At 44.5% G+C, this 14421-nt stretch overlaps 1 protein-coding gene across 1 annotated transcript; it reads left to right on the forward strand.

Moving 5' to 3' along the window:
- Window positions 1–387: 387 nt before the first annotated feature.
- Window positions 388–9143, forward strand: LOC308689313 (general transcription factor II-I repeat domain-containing protein 2B-like; the record flags this gene model as incomplete). The annotated part of the gene is made up of 3 exons (XM_081362965.1): window positions 388–1443; window positions 4913–5484; window positions 9116–9143. The coding sequence occupies 3 exons, from the start codon at window positions 388–390 to the stop codon at window positions 9141–9143; spliced, it is 1656 nt and encodes a 551-aa protein (XP_081219091.1).
- Between the last annotated feature and the right edge of the window lie 5278 nt (window positions 9144–14421).

Here is a 14421-nt window from a genome sequence, read left to right on the forward strand (position 1 = left end):
TATTTTACCCTTAAGCGGTCGCACTATGCTTCCTAAAAGGTGTAATTTTTTTTAATAGTTGCAAGATGCAACGTGCTAAGTCAGTGATAGTCAGAAATCGGAAGGTCTCCTTAATGATTCCATGCTCCATTCTTTAGTGCATTGGTTCTCAAAGTGCGGCCCGCGGGCCAATGGCGGCCCGCAGAAAAGTTTCTGGCGGCCCGCGATAACATCTGATAACATTTGTAAAACTGTTAAAACTGTACATTGCTTTGAAAAAAATAAACTCCGTTTAGTGGTGTTTAGCGGCATCTATAGGCATAAGCGGTAATTACAGGTGTGGTCCGACCGATCACACTTGACCTCACTCCCAGAAGGCCTCAACGGAACGGTTGTCTGTAACGTTAGATGGAGATGATGGAGCGAGAGCCAGGGCGGGAGCCTGATCCTTCGAGAAAAAAACGTCATGTTAGCGAGGAGAAAAGGCAGTTTCAAGATAAATGGACAAACGATTACTTTGTCGAACCTCACGGGTCGGATAAAGTCGTTTGCCTGATCTGCAAGAAGGTAATTGCAATGCGCAAGGACTTCAATATAAAACGCCATTATGATACCAATCATAAAACCTACGATAAATTCAGTGGCAAGGAGCGCACCAGTAAGCTTGAACAACTTAAAAGAGGCTACATTGCACAGCAGTCAGTTTTCACAAATTTAGCTAAAACCGGTGAAGCTGTAACACAGGCTAGCTATGTGGTAGCTCAAGAAATAGCTAAACGGAGCAAGCCGTTTAGTGACGGAGAATTTGTGCGAGACTGCATGTTGAAAGTAGCCGACATTTTATGTCCAGAGCAAAAAACAAAGTTCCGTGACATTAGTTTGTCGAATGACACAGTCACACGGCGAATCGAAGATCTGGCCAGTGATCTGAAAGAGCAACTGGAAAAACGTGTGGAGGGGCTAGGAAAGGGAGCTTTTTCCATTGCACTGGATGAAAGCACGGATATTTCCGACACAGCGCAATTGCTGATTTTCATCCGTACAGTCACTGAGAACTTTGACATCGGCGAGGAGCTGCTAAGCGTGGAGAGTATGAAAGACACAACAAAGGGAGTCGACATTTGTGATGCTGTGTGTCGCAGTCTCGATGCATACAAAGTGAACCTGGCATCTATGGTCGGTGTCACAACAGATGGAGCACCGGCAATGGTCGGGAGTAGAGCAGGTGCCGTGTCGCTGCTCTCTGAGAAAGTGGTCAACAACGGAGGTGAGAAACTAGTCAGATACCACTGTATAATACACCAAGAAGCCCTCGCTGCTCAGACGCTTGAAATGAAACATGTCATGGACATAGTTGTGAAGACCGTTAATTTCCTGAAGTCCAGAGGTCTGAATCACCGCCAATTTAAGGCTTTTTTGGCGCAGTCAGAGGCAGATTTTGGGGACGTCATATACTTCACTGCCGTCAGGTGGCTGAGCAGAGGTGCCACACTGAAACGTTTTTTTAACTTGAGAAAAGAAATAAAAGAGTTCATGGAGTCAAAAGGACAATATGTGACAGAGTTAAGTGACACTAAATGGCTATGTGACCTAGCGTTCCTTGCTGACATGAATAATTGTCTCAGCGATCTTAATCTGAAGCTGCAAGGCCATGGGAAGCTCATTTCCACACTATTTGACAACGTCAAAGCTTTCCAGCGAAAACTTGAACTGTAGTCAGGTCCCAAAATAGATAAATAGCCCTGGATAAGATGCAGTAGGCATTTTTGAGGAAAAGTACTTCAAGTGTTGTTTCTATATGATTTTTAGGTGCTGAATCCATTTCTGCCGTATAACAAGTTGTAAACATCACTGTTTTGGCATAAACAATAAAAACAAAATGGCTGCCAAAAAAAAAAAGTTTTAATGCATTTGTTGCAGTTTAAACATTAAACATTAGAACTAAAACTATGCATTCTCAGAATATTTAAACATGTAAACAATGAAAAAACAACATTAACATGAAAGGGATAGTTTTTAATGGCTGCTGGAATTATGCCAAGGTACACTGGGAAGCATATATCAGTGGAAATATGCAATTATGCCCAGCCCGAAGGGGGGGACTTGGAATACACATGACCCCAGGGGGCTGCATATTGAGAATCACTGGGGTGTCCAGCTGCAGGTGGAATATTTCAAACCCAGGGGTGGCAAGGTAGCTTGCCGAGGGAAAGACACATGCTCAGAGAGGCTTACAGTGGACTACACACGTGGGGGTTGCCCAGAGGCCGTGTTAGGTGTCGCCCAGCCTGCAGATCTACATATGTCTGTTGGCGGGGCGCCATGCGCTAGAGCCCAAGAGGATGCCACACTCCGGGTGGAGCAGGCCGTCACATCAAGGGGGCATGGTCGACCTTGCTGCTGGTAAGCCAAAGCAATGGTGTCCACTATCCAGTGAGACAACCTTTGCTTGGAGAGAGCCTTTCCCTTCAGCTTCCCACCATGACAGACAAAGAGCTGGTCTGAAGTCCTGAAACAATGCATCCTGTCTATGTAAGTATGGAGGGTGCGTACTGGACAGAGCTGTGCCAAGGCTGGGTCTGCGTCCTCCAAGGGCAGCGCTTGCAGGTTCACCACCTGGTCTCGAAAGGGTGTGGTGGGAACCTTGGGCACATATCCAGGCCGGGGTCTCAGGATCACGTAAGAGTTAGCCGGTCCAAATTCCAGGCACGCTTCGTCACCCGAAAATGCCTGCAGGTCCCCTACCCTCTTGATGGAGGCCAATGCAACCAGGAGCACTGTTTTCATTGACAGGAACTTAAGCTCCACTGATTGCAGAGGCTCAAAGGGAGCACTCTGCAGGGCAGTTAAAACCACAGAGAGGTCCAAAGAGGGAACGAGAGGAGGGCGAGGAGGATTCAGTCTCCTCGCTCCTCTCAGGAAACTGATGATCAGGTCGTGCTTTCCAATGCACTTACCATCAACTGCATCATGATGTGTGGCAATGGCGGCACCATACACTTTCAGGGTGGAGGGAGACAACCTTCGCTCCAACCCTTCTTGCAAGAAGGAAAGCACGACACTGATCGGGCCTTTCGTGGGTTCTTTAAGTTTAGAAGAACACCAGTTGACAAAGAGGTTCCACTTCAACGCATAGGCATGTCTCGTGGACGATGCTCTAGTCTAGCGGAAGTGATGGTAGCCACCACCGCTGGTGGTAGGGTACTCAAACCTGCCTCGTCCCATCCAGGAACCACACATGGAGGTTTCAAAGATCGGGACGAGGGTGCCATAGGGTGCCCCGTCCCTGAGAAAGCAGGTTCTTTCTCAGAGGAATTGGCCAGGGAGGTGCTGTCGCGAAGAGTACTAGTTCTTGGAACCAGGTGCGGTTGAGCCAATACGGGGCAACCAAAATTACCTGCTCCTCGTCCTCCCTGATCTTGCGCAAAGTCTACGTAAGAAGGCTCACTGGGGGAAAACGCATACTTGCAGAGGCCCCGCGGCCAGCTGTGCGCCAGTGCATCCGTGCCGAGCGTGCCCTCGGTCAGGGAATAAAACAGGTCGCAGTGGCAAGAGTCGTGGGAGGCAAACAGATCTACCTGTGCGTCCCCGAACTGATCCCAAATCAGATGAACCGACTGGGGATGGAGTCCCCATTCTCCAGCGAGAGGCCGAAACCGAGACATATCAGCTGCACGGTTCAGGTCTCCCGGGATATAAATGGCTCGAAGCGACCTCAGATGCTTCTGACTCAATATGAGGAGGTGGCAGGCGAGTTGCGACATACGGCGGGAGCGCAGACCACCTTGTCGGTTGATGTACGCTACTGTGGCGGTATTGTCTGATCGGACTAATACGTGCTGACCCCTGAGCAACGCACAGAAGCAGTGCAGGGTGAGACGTACAGCCAGCAACTCGAGGCAATTGACATGCCAAAGGCGCTGGGGTCTTGTCCAGGAGCCTGCGGCAGCATGTCCATTGCACATGGCGCCCTAGCCCATTATGGAGGCATCTGTTGATACAACAACATGCCAGGAAACTCGTTCTATGGGCACTCCAGCCCATAGAAAACTGAGGTTCGTCCACGGGGTGAAGGTCTGAAGGCAGTCACTGGGACTCGGAGCGTGCCTTGTTGCCATGCCCACCTCGGGACTTGATCGCGAAGCCAAAGCTGAAGCGGTCTCATATGAAGCAAGACGAGCGACGTTACTGCGGCTGCGGATGCCATATGCCCCAGGAGCCTCTGAAATAGTTTCAGTGGAAACGCACTCTTGCCCTCGAACTGACGAAGGCAAATTAGCAGTGACTGCGCGCGCACGCACATGGCGACCGAGTCGATTTCCATACCGAGAAAAGAGATCCTCTGCACGGAGCAGAGTTTGCTCTTCTCCCAGTTGACTCGAAGGCCCAGACAAGCTAGGTGCCGCAGCACTAGGTCCCTGTGTTCGCAAACCTTGTCTCGAGAGTGAGCTAGGATCAGCCAGTCGTCGAGAGGAACAAGGGCTGCCTCGACAACCTTTGTGAAGACGCGAAGAGACAGGGCTAGCCCGAAAGGGGGAACCGCGCACTGGTATGCCTGCCCCTCGAATTATATATATATATATATATATATATATACTGGTATGCCTCATTTGCATATGTAAACATGACATTTCAGAAAACTTGTAATACAAAAAATGTCTGTCTCTATGTAAGTGAAAAACTGGAAAGGTTTTATGGTGATATCTATAACTTAAAATTTTTACCCTATCCACCTGTAGTGTTTTGGCTTTGAATAATGCACCTATTGTTTCAATGACAATTACAAGAAAATGGGACCCTTATTTCAATGTTATACGATGGATCCTTATTCAGGAGACATTGAACTTTCTAAAAATGTGGTATAACAACTTTTCCTCAAAAATGCCTACAGGGTTACACAATCTTGAAGATTCGGACCTGACTACTGCTGCAGGGACAGCTCAGGAAGGGAGATCTCACTCATTTTCCTGCCTGTAAGTCGCTCGTAGATGACTCAGATACAGATGGGAGCCAAGTTTTACGTCAGCTGCGTTCAGAAAAGAACCATAACCTCATAAAAAAACTCCGAGAGGAATTCGACCACCGCTTCTCCGATTTCAGAGACCACGAGAAGGCATTCAACCTTTTCCAAAATCCTTTCTCATGTGTGCCTGAGGAAGAGCCAGCAGAAATGCAGTTTGAGCTCATCGACCTGCAGGAGAGCGCAGAGGCCAGAGCAGCATATCGTGACAAGAATGTCATCGAGTTCTACAAAGGACTTTCCCCATCCACATACCCTGCACTTCGCCAGCATGCTGTCAGAATGGTATCTTTATTCGGAAGCACATACAACTGTGAGAAGACCTTCTCGACCATGGCCATCAACAAATCCAAGCTGAGATCCAGGCTGACAGATGGCCATCTACATGCTGTCCTTCGTATCACAACGACGGAGATGGAGCCGGACATCAGAGGAATCGTGGCCAACCGAAAACAGCACCACAAATCCCATTGCAATTTAAAAGGGTATGTTGACCAAGTAATCAATATTCAGTGTGATTTAATGACAAGCTTATTAATAGCCTCGTTTCCATTACCTTCAAATTTTTATCTAATTTCTGGTCATACAGAAAATAATAATACATTATTCGCAACTACTTTTATTTATGTGAACTCATAATAACAATAAAACGTTGTGCTTTTGTCAAATAAAATAAAACAATCAATGTTTAAAAAAGTGGCAAAAAGTCATAAACAAAAATCTGAAAATTCGTCGATATTTACTTTTTTTGCTTTTAAAATTTTGGTGTTCAAAAAGACGTTTTGAGAAGTGTTTCGTTTCAAAAAGACAACAACCGTTCATTTTTCGTTTTTCAATTACGGATTAAAATAGATAGATAGGCTAATAATAGGGCAAAACATTTGCGCAAATCTGTAATAATGGAAACGCGACTGACAGGCAATGATAGATATGCATGATGATGATGACTTGTTTGGTAAGCTTCTATTTTAAAAGTTTCTTCCCCCCCCCTCCCCCCCTCCCATTTTTTTTTCTTTTTCTCCCTCGCCCCTTTGGCGGCCCTCAGTTCAATGTTGGGTTCCTAAATTGGCCCTCACCTATCAAAACTTTGAGAACCCCTGCTTTAGTGCCTTCAGTTTGATCTATCCTGGAGTAGCTTTGCAGAAACACCAGACTACACAGTAATCTACTACGAATACTGATTTCAGAATAATGCAGAATAATTCAAATGTAACATTTTATTTGTCATGTAAAATGTATCATGCCAATTACACAAGTAAATGATTAAAAGCCAATTCAAAAATAATAAATACATGACATCAATTACTCAAATTACTCAAAGAGTAAGCAATACATTCCAGACAGAGACACCCAGTGTTGTGTGAGTGTGTTCCAAGTGTAAGACTTTACGTTTTTTCCTGGTTACAGGTTCCCAAAGACTGCTCTGCCACTTTCCATTATATACCCAGACCAGAACAAAAGGCTTGTATAAATATTTTTTAGAGTTGTTTTGGGTCAATTCATGTACCCCAGGGGGTAACACCTGGTTTTGGGAGAGAGGAGAGAATTATCAGATATCTTGGAAGAGAGACACCACCCAAAGAGGAGAACAGAATTCTCCTAAGTTTTCAATCTTTCTCATAACACCAATGACTGCCAGGGTTCTCAAGTTTTATCAAAATCTTGGAGTGAGATCACATGCGGTTGGGGGAGGAGCCCTAATGGAGCCCCGCCCCCACCTGGCCCCGCCCCCCAATTTTAACCATTGTTCATAATTAACCAGCACAAATTGAAATTATAACAATTGGTAAATCTGATAAATGACAGAGCAATTAATCACATCAAATATGCTCTTTAATGTTATATTTCAAAATTACAATTAAGTTACAAAAATTACAAAAATATAACAAATTGCTCCAAAAGGTTGGAAAAACAAATATTTTTGCATTTTGAATGCGTCTAGTCGAAATGGTATAATGATTTATTGTGTGGTGGGACATTGAGAACAAATTACATATTAGAGTATTATTAAGGTATGTGTGTGTGTGTTTGTGTGTGTGTGTGTGTGTGTACACAAGAGTACACACTCCAGCTTATGAAATGTGTTTTGTGTTGCAAGTGATTGAAAAATACAAATGCAATGGCAATCAATGATTCATGTAACGTTATATTTTGACAGGATATAAAATATTACCCAGAGCACTCTGCTTTAATACGTATGTAGCCTTAATGTAACTAGAAATACTATTAATACAGTATAATATATAATATAATTTAAAATAAAATAACTACATTTAAATTTATTTAAAATAAAATGAAGAAATACATCTTCATTCCTTTTCATGCCCACTAACATTTCCCTTAGTTTCAGATAATGTAAGCTAGCCAAACTGAGCCAAAGCTTCTGGCCTGGTTGCAAAGTAGTTGTAGAGTTTTTGACTGCATCAATAGTAATGTATACGATGGGCTATATATTAAATGTTCTAGCCTACAAATGTTAGACGAGCTTTCTTCCAACTTACCTTCTCCATCATCACGACGTGTGTTCGCGCGATGTTGTTGGTTACCTAGTAACGAACGTACGGTGGCCGAGAATGTTCCGTCAACTTCCGTGTGTTCGCGCATAGACATCATCATATAATATCTATGTGTTCGCGCATCTATGTTGCCTATTAACGAACGCAATCTGGCCGAGATACGTGCTGGCGGCAGGAAACTTCACTTTGTGTGCCTGCGCCTCATATACAACGTTATATATAAAGCTTGTAGGACAACTTGGTTGGCATTGCCTTTTCAGCGTGAGAAATACACGGTGTGGCGTGTGAGCGTGTGAACTGGTTGAATTGCGTGTGTCTCACGGCCAATGCGTGAGACTTGAGAACCCTGGACTGCATTGAAATTAAGACCATTTTACTAATCGCACTGAGACATTTAAAATTATTCCAAACATGAAAAGGAAAAACAATAGATTTACAAGATACATCATATGTGATATATAGACAATCTTAGTGAACTTGTAGTGACTTGAAGGGGGCCGGGGGTGGTGGGGTGAAGGGAGGATGGAGAGGGGGAATGCATATATAAACAAGGAGATAAGTTTGGGCAAGACAATGTCCTGTGCTCTTTCTTTGCGTTCTTCTATCCAGGGTGCGTTTTTATTGCTTTATTGTTGGGTGAGTCTTATCTCATCTTTTGTCTTAGCAGGAAAATCAATTTTCAAGCCTTGAGCCGCAATCAAGCCTTGAGCCGCTCAGTGTGCCGTTGAGCTGCCGGCTGATCTCACGGGTTGTCACAGCAACCCAGCACGCTTCGTTCGGCACTCTTGATGCGCGGTCGAGGCTCAAGTGCCTCAAATGAGGTGGATATACCACTCCTATACTCTGATCAATCAATTCTTATACTCTTAACAAGCGTGCTGAAACTGCATCGTGGATGTTCTCTTATGAGAGCATGACCACATCGGCATGTTGTTCATCTCATCTTTCTCGTAAAGCCTTGAGCCGCTCAGTGTGCCGTTGAGCTGCCGGCTGATCTCACGGGTTGTCACAGCAACCCAGCACGCTTCGTTCGGCACTCTTGATGCGCGGTCGAGGCTCAAGTGCCTCAAATGAGGTGGATATACCACACCTATACCCCGATCTAGTTCCTCTTCTGGTGCAACCAGAAAAAGTCTTCTTCACTGAATAGCCAGGGTGACCTGAGGATTACAGTGAGGGATTCCCCGCCCGGTAACCAATCCCTGTGGGCCCCTCACTCTATCGCATCACAAACATGCTGAGACTGCACTCATGGGTGGTTCATGTTCTCTCATGAGAGCATTACCACGTCGGCACGTTGTTCGTATTGCCTTTCTTAATGGCTTGAGCGCTCAGCATGCCACGTGCCGTCCTACGGCCATGTTCACTGTCTCACATGCCTGGCAAGTTCCGGATGGAATTGCTGTGTCCTCCTCATGAGGGACCTAGCATTTCATTCAGGGCTCCAGGGGAGGATCAGATGTCGATCGCTGCATTGGAGAGAGGGCTGTTACGCTCTGGAAATGAAGATGATGCTGAGCTTTCCACTATAATGGTTTGTGTGTGTTCATACTGAATCGGATTCAGACTTCACAACGATGCTTTCCCCTTGTCTTCGCAGGTGTGTGAAAAACTTTGGCAGTATGTAAGCATATTAGCGCCAATATGGCAAGCCAAACATGCCTAAATCTATAGAAAAAGGCTGTGCTACTGCAGACCACCTCTTCCCTGCATGTGATGGCAACCCTGCAAGTCGGGGGAAGGCCAAAACACTCAAAATGAACGAAGGTATTTCTGAGTCAGGGTTCAGCTGTACATAGTGACTAACCATGATTAAAGTCACAGCACTGGCCCTCGGCCAGATAATGTCCACTCTGACAGTCCAGAAGCGCCCCCAGCCTAAACCTTGCAGAGGTGCGAGACATTGCCGATGCTCCCATCTCACGAGGTGGCCTTTATCAGCGACACTGTTTGAGACTGCCCAGCAGTTCTCCGCTGTTCAGAAGCAGGCTGAGGTAACCAGGAACTATCCCTGATGTCGGGGGCTGCCCCACAATCTGTTCGTCACCAAGGATGTCAGTGCCCTGCGAAAAAAACTAAACTCCACAGCCAGCTCTACTGTGACGTTGAGACTTCGCAGGAAGACAGCCCCACCCGTCTCAGCAGCCCCATTTGTTGATTAAAATTCTGTTCCGGCACCGGCGTCTCAGCCAGCGGTACCCAAATTCTCAGTTAGAGCAGCTTCTTTATCTCTCCCAAGAGGGCCAGACTGGTGTTGTGCAACCCTGTAAAGCCCTCAGCCCCTTCTTGTATCGCCAGCCGGCAGCCTGGTGCGGTTCAAAGACCCGAGTACGCCCTCTCACGCACCCCCTGCCGACCCATGGAAACAGGTGAGTGTTGCACCGCACACTCAGACCCGACTTCAGGCCATTATGCCTTCCGAGTCGGGTCCCTGTCTTCCACTTCACTGCACCACCTAGTGCTTCCCAGCCCATCCAGCTGGCTCTTCCGTACCATCAGATCTGGCTATACGATTCAGTTTGTCTGCTGCCCTCCCAAGTTCAAGGGTGTTCACTGCACTTCGGTGTTGAGCGAACGGGCCCCTGTCATGTGTGCGGAGATCGCAGTCCTACTGGCAAAGGGTGTGATAGAACCGGTCCATCCAGCTGGCTTCTACAGCCTGTATTTCATTGTATCCAAGAAAGGCGGTGTATTAGGGCCAATCTTGGACCGGCGAGTCTTGAATCGGGCCCTATACAAGCTTCCATTCAAGTTGCTAACGCAAAAACACATTTTCGAATGCATCTGTCCCCGAGATTGGTTTGCAGTGATCGACCTGACGGATGCGTATCCTCCCACAACACATTCACAAGCCATTACTGCGCTTGCATTTGAGACTCAAGCGTATCAGTACAAAGTCTTACCCTTCCCAGTCACTAAGGATGAGGAGCAGGTCTTGCTGGTTGCTCCTTGTTGGCCCAACCGGACCTGGTTCCCCGAACTGATACTCCTATCAACAGCACCTCCCTGGCCCATTTCTCTGAGAGAGGACCTCCTTTCTCAGAGATGGGGCACCATATAGCACCTGCGTCCAGACCTCGGGAAACTCCATGTCTGGTCCCTGGACGGGATGTGGAGGTTCTAGATTATATACCAGGCATGAAAATTCCTTACCTTTCTGCGAAATTCGCCGTTTTAAAACCAAAATGGGTCACCTACGTGATTTGTGCAGATCCGATGAGAAAATATTTATGGGGTGGGGTGGGGTGGTCGTGGCCAGCATTTAACCGCTATATCTCTATAGTTATCATAAACTTTGCAGCTTTAAAAAAAACAATCATCATTCCTAATCCCGAAACCTGACAGCCAATCCAAGTCAGAGTAGGGAAGAATTGTTTTCAAAGTCTTTTACACCGCGAGTCTGACAACTGGACGCACTGAACCGCACGTCAGAAAGCAAGCCTGAGGTAAGTTAGCTTACAATGTTATCTGTCCTGTCAGATACAGACAGGGATGTTGCCAATCTCATTATTTTGACATAGAAGAGGGCAGGATAATATCACGGGCAAAAAAGCTGTCGGGGGCTAAAAATAGAAAAAGAAAGAGGGGGAAAGGAGATGGCATGTCAATTGATGCGACAGCAGCTAGATAAGTGGATGTTGAAAGGCTACAGGTAGGATTTTGTTTTGTGTGAAGTCCTGGCATGTAGGCTAATGCCATTGGGGGTCGATGTGCTTTTTGGGCCAATACATCTCATATTTTTTTGTTTTGTTTTTGGTCTCAACGGCCCCAGACCCCCCTATTTGTGGCAATAGCCAACAATACATTGTATGGGTCAAAATTATTGATATTTCTTTTATGCCAAAAATCATTAGGATATTAACCCTCTGGGGTCAACAAACGCGTTTCACATTGTAGCACAATAAACTTAAATTACTCCGTCATTTATGGTCATAAAGAAAAAATAAAAATAAAAAAATAATTGTGATATTTCTACTTTTGTATGTGTCCACTTGCAATCAAATCAAAATATTGTGCTTTTGTAAAATAAAGAAAATAAACAGGGTGTGCTTTCTGCCCCCCGTCGCTGTGAACTTTTTTTTCTTGAGCACGTCTATAAACTGAAACAAAACTCAGCGAATACTTGTCACACATTTAAGAGCCATATACCTTTATAATCATTTCAGTGTGTACTTTTAAATGATCGGATTCAAACTGAAAACAAATATTCTCTGCTTAAGTAATTTGTATAAAACCAACAAGATGTCCAGCTTCTCAAATGCTTGCTCATTAATTTTAATTTGACCACGCCCACAAAAGAGATTCACATGCAAATCTCCACATGGAACGCGAACGCACTCATTAGCCTACCTCAAAAACAAAGCACCAAAAAACTTCACAAGTCTCTGCTTTTCGTCGAGTTTGAAAGACGTACACGCCGTGACCTTACATTGGCTTTACCTCAGAAGAAGAAGAACGCGATTTGCAGACAAGAAAGATGTAAGGTAAGAAATTCTTACTTATTAGTTTATGTTATTGTTGCATAAACTTCACATTGCAGTCGAACTGTTGCTAGATATATGGTGAATATTATAATATTTAGACCCATGTTTACTGTTACTTTGTTTGTGGATATCTGCTCAAACGTAGATATGTATAATATGGTAACCATAATGTTTCATATTTTGGAGCGCGTCGTGCGTTTGAATGTATCATATTTTGGATCGCGTTTGAAAAGCAAAACACACCAAACATTAGGCTTCATGTTTTTACTATTATCTTATTTCATATCATCATAACGAATGGAAACATATGAAGTAACATATGATAATCAATATATTTTTCTCTAGCGTAGTTGTTACTGAAATCTTTTGGAAGATTTATATGCTGCTATAGGTTATTGCTATTATTATTTTATGCAGCACTGCGCATAGCCTATGCCTACAAGGCACAACAAACCTGGTGTTCATTATATTATATATTGTTGGAAACGTGTGTGTGTGTGTGTGTGTGTTCTGTGAATTTTAAAAAGCAATTTTAACCAGAAAATATTGATATGAGTATGTTCACTTTTTTTTTTCTTTTCAGGGCCCAGATGAGTCTTGCTGACTTAAACATTCTCATGAGTCTCTGTATATTAACATGGTAAAGTGAAAATAAAACACCTTGGAAATGAAAGGTATGTACAATGTTTTTAGGAATGGCACAAAGGTCTCTGTCTTTCGATTATTGTTTTCAATAATGTGCTTTTTTGTCATTTGTTGTGTATCTTTGGATTATGTTGTGTTGTAAATAAATCCAAACAGTCAAAAAGCCATTCTTTTTTTATCTCCTCATTCTTTGTGCAAGGTTGCTCAGAATGATAGGGCCTGATAGCTCCTAAAATTGGGCCATTAGGAAGTGTCTTTGTCTTTCTCAGGTGTGAAAAGCTTACATATTAATGAGGTGATCACGCCCCTTCGCATTAAGCTTTCTCACACAACACACGTCTTACGGTTTTTAAATATATATATTGTCTTATCTGAATGAGCTGTCAGGGTGATTTTCACATAGTTTTGGAGCAAATATTCTAGGCTACGTGATACAATTTTCAAAAGTCTTGTGAAGAAATAATCAGTATGGGTTTCATGACCTTATTTCAGTGACAATTGTTTTTTGTATCACAAACCACGCATAAATGTCATTATCTCAAAACTACAAACTGATATATTAATGGAGCAGAGTTTGTGCTGAATACAGTGTAATCAGACTTTAGCCATGAAAATGTCATAAGTAACAGAAATAAGCACAAGTGTCAGAGTGTAACGGTCACCAGCTGGAGTGCCCTTGAGAGCCACCAGAGGGCACTCCACACCAGACTATCATATTCACTCACAGACTACATTTCCCATCCTGCATCTACCTGGATTGATTACTCCAACACCTGCACTGCATTATACACCTGCACTGTTACTGATTACATTTGTCATGGCTCGAAGGAAAAGTCAAGGATTCAATAGCAAGTGAATACTGGTGTTTATTAACACAATAGAAGAGGAAGTGTAGGTAGAGATATCAGGCAACAGTAGAATAACAGGCTCGGCAACACAGGACTCAGTGGGCAGACAGCAACGGACGAACCGCAGACAATCCTCAGAACAGGCAGACGAATCTCAGAACAGGAATACAGGAACTCGAGTCCGATCCTCAGAACAGGCAGACGAGTCTCAGAACAGGAATACAGGAACTGGAGCGAGGGAGAGAAGACTGTGAGCTGAGCCTCCACAACCATCTGACAAAGACAAGACGAGGTGACAAACAATATATAGGACATTCTCATTCAAAACAGCTGGCGCTGATCAGCTCATCAGCGATAACGAGCTGTGCTGATGAGCCGCGCCCATTCATACAACACGCACACACATAGCAAGGGCGAGTCAATGAATCCATGAACCGTGACAACAGTCTCACCTGATCCTCATTCTATGGACTATTTATGTCACACACATTCTCACCCTCACTCCGAAGTCTTGTTTTACTGTTGTGAACTTTACTTAGCGTTTATTCCTGTGACTGTCTGTTTGTTTTTTTGACCTTGCCCGTTTCTGGATTTCCCCCTGTCTGCTGCCTGCCTATGTTACCTCTGCTTTTATCTCTGACTCTGATTGTTTGCTAGCCTGACTACATCAGACTTCCTACTTCCGCTCAATTTCATTTCGCTTCTGTAGTCAGTCTGAGATAGCAGCGTATCTTTCAGTTTTCCACCGGCCTGAAAACAGCCGGGCCAATCAACGAACAGAGGGCGGGCTGAGAGCCGTGACGTAGATGCTGATTGTACCGTGGATGCGTAGATTTTTACTTCACATAATCTGCAAAAGTCGCGCACAGCCATGTTCACTCCGGTATTTCGCTCGATGGTTTTGTTTTCGCATCATACATGTGTTTACA

Source organism: Scardinius erythrophthalmus (genome assembly GCF_964197995.2).
Source record: "Scardinius erythrophthalmus genome assembly, chromosome: 4".
Lineage (NCBI taxonomy): Eukaryota > Metazoa > Chordata > Actinopteri > Cypriniformes > Leuciscidae > Scardinius > Scardinius erythrophthalmus.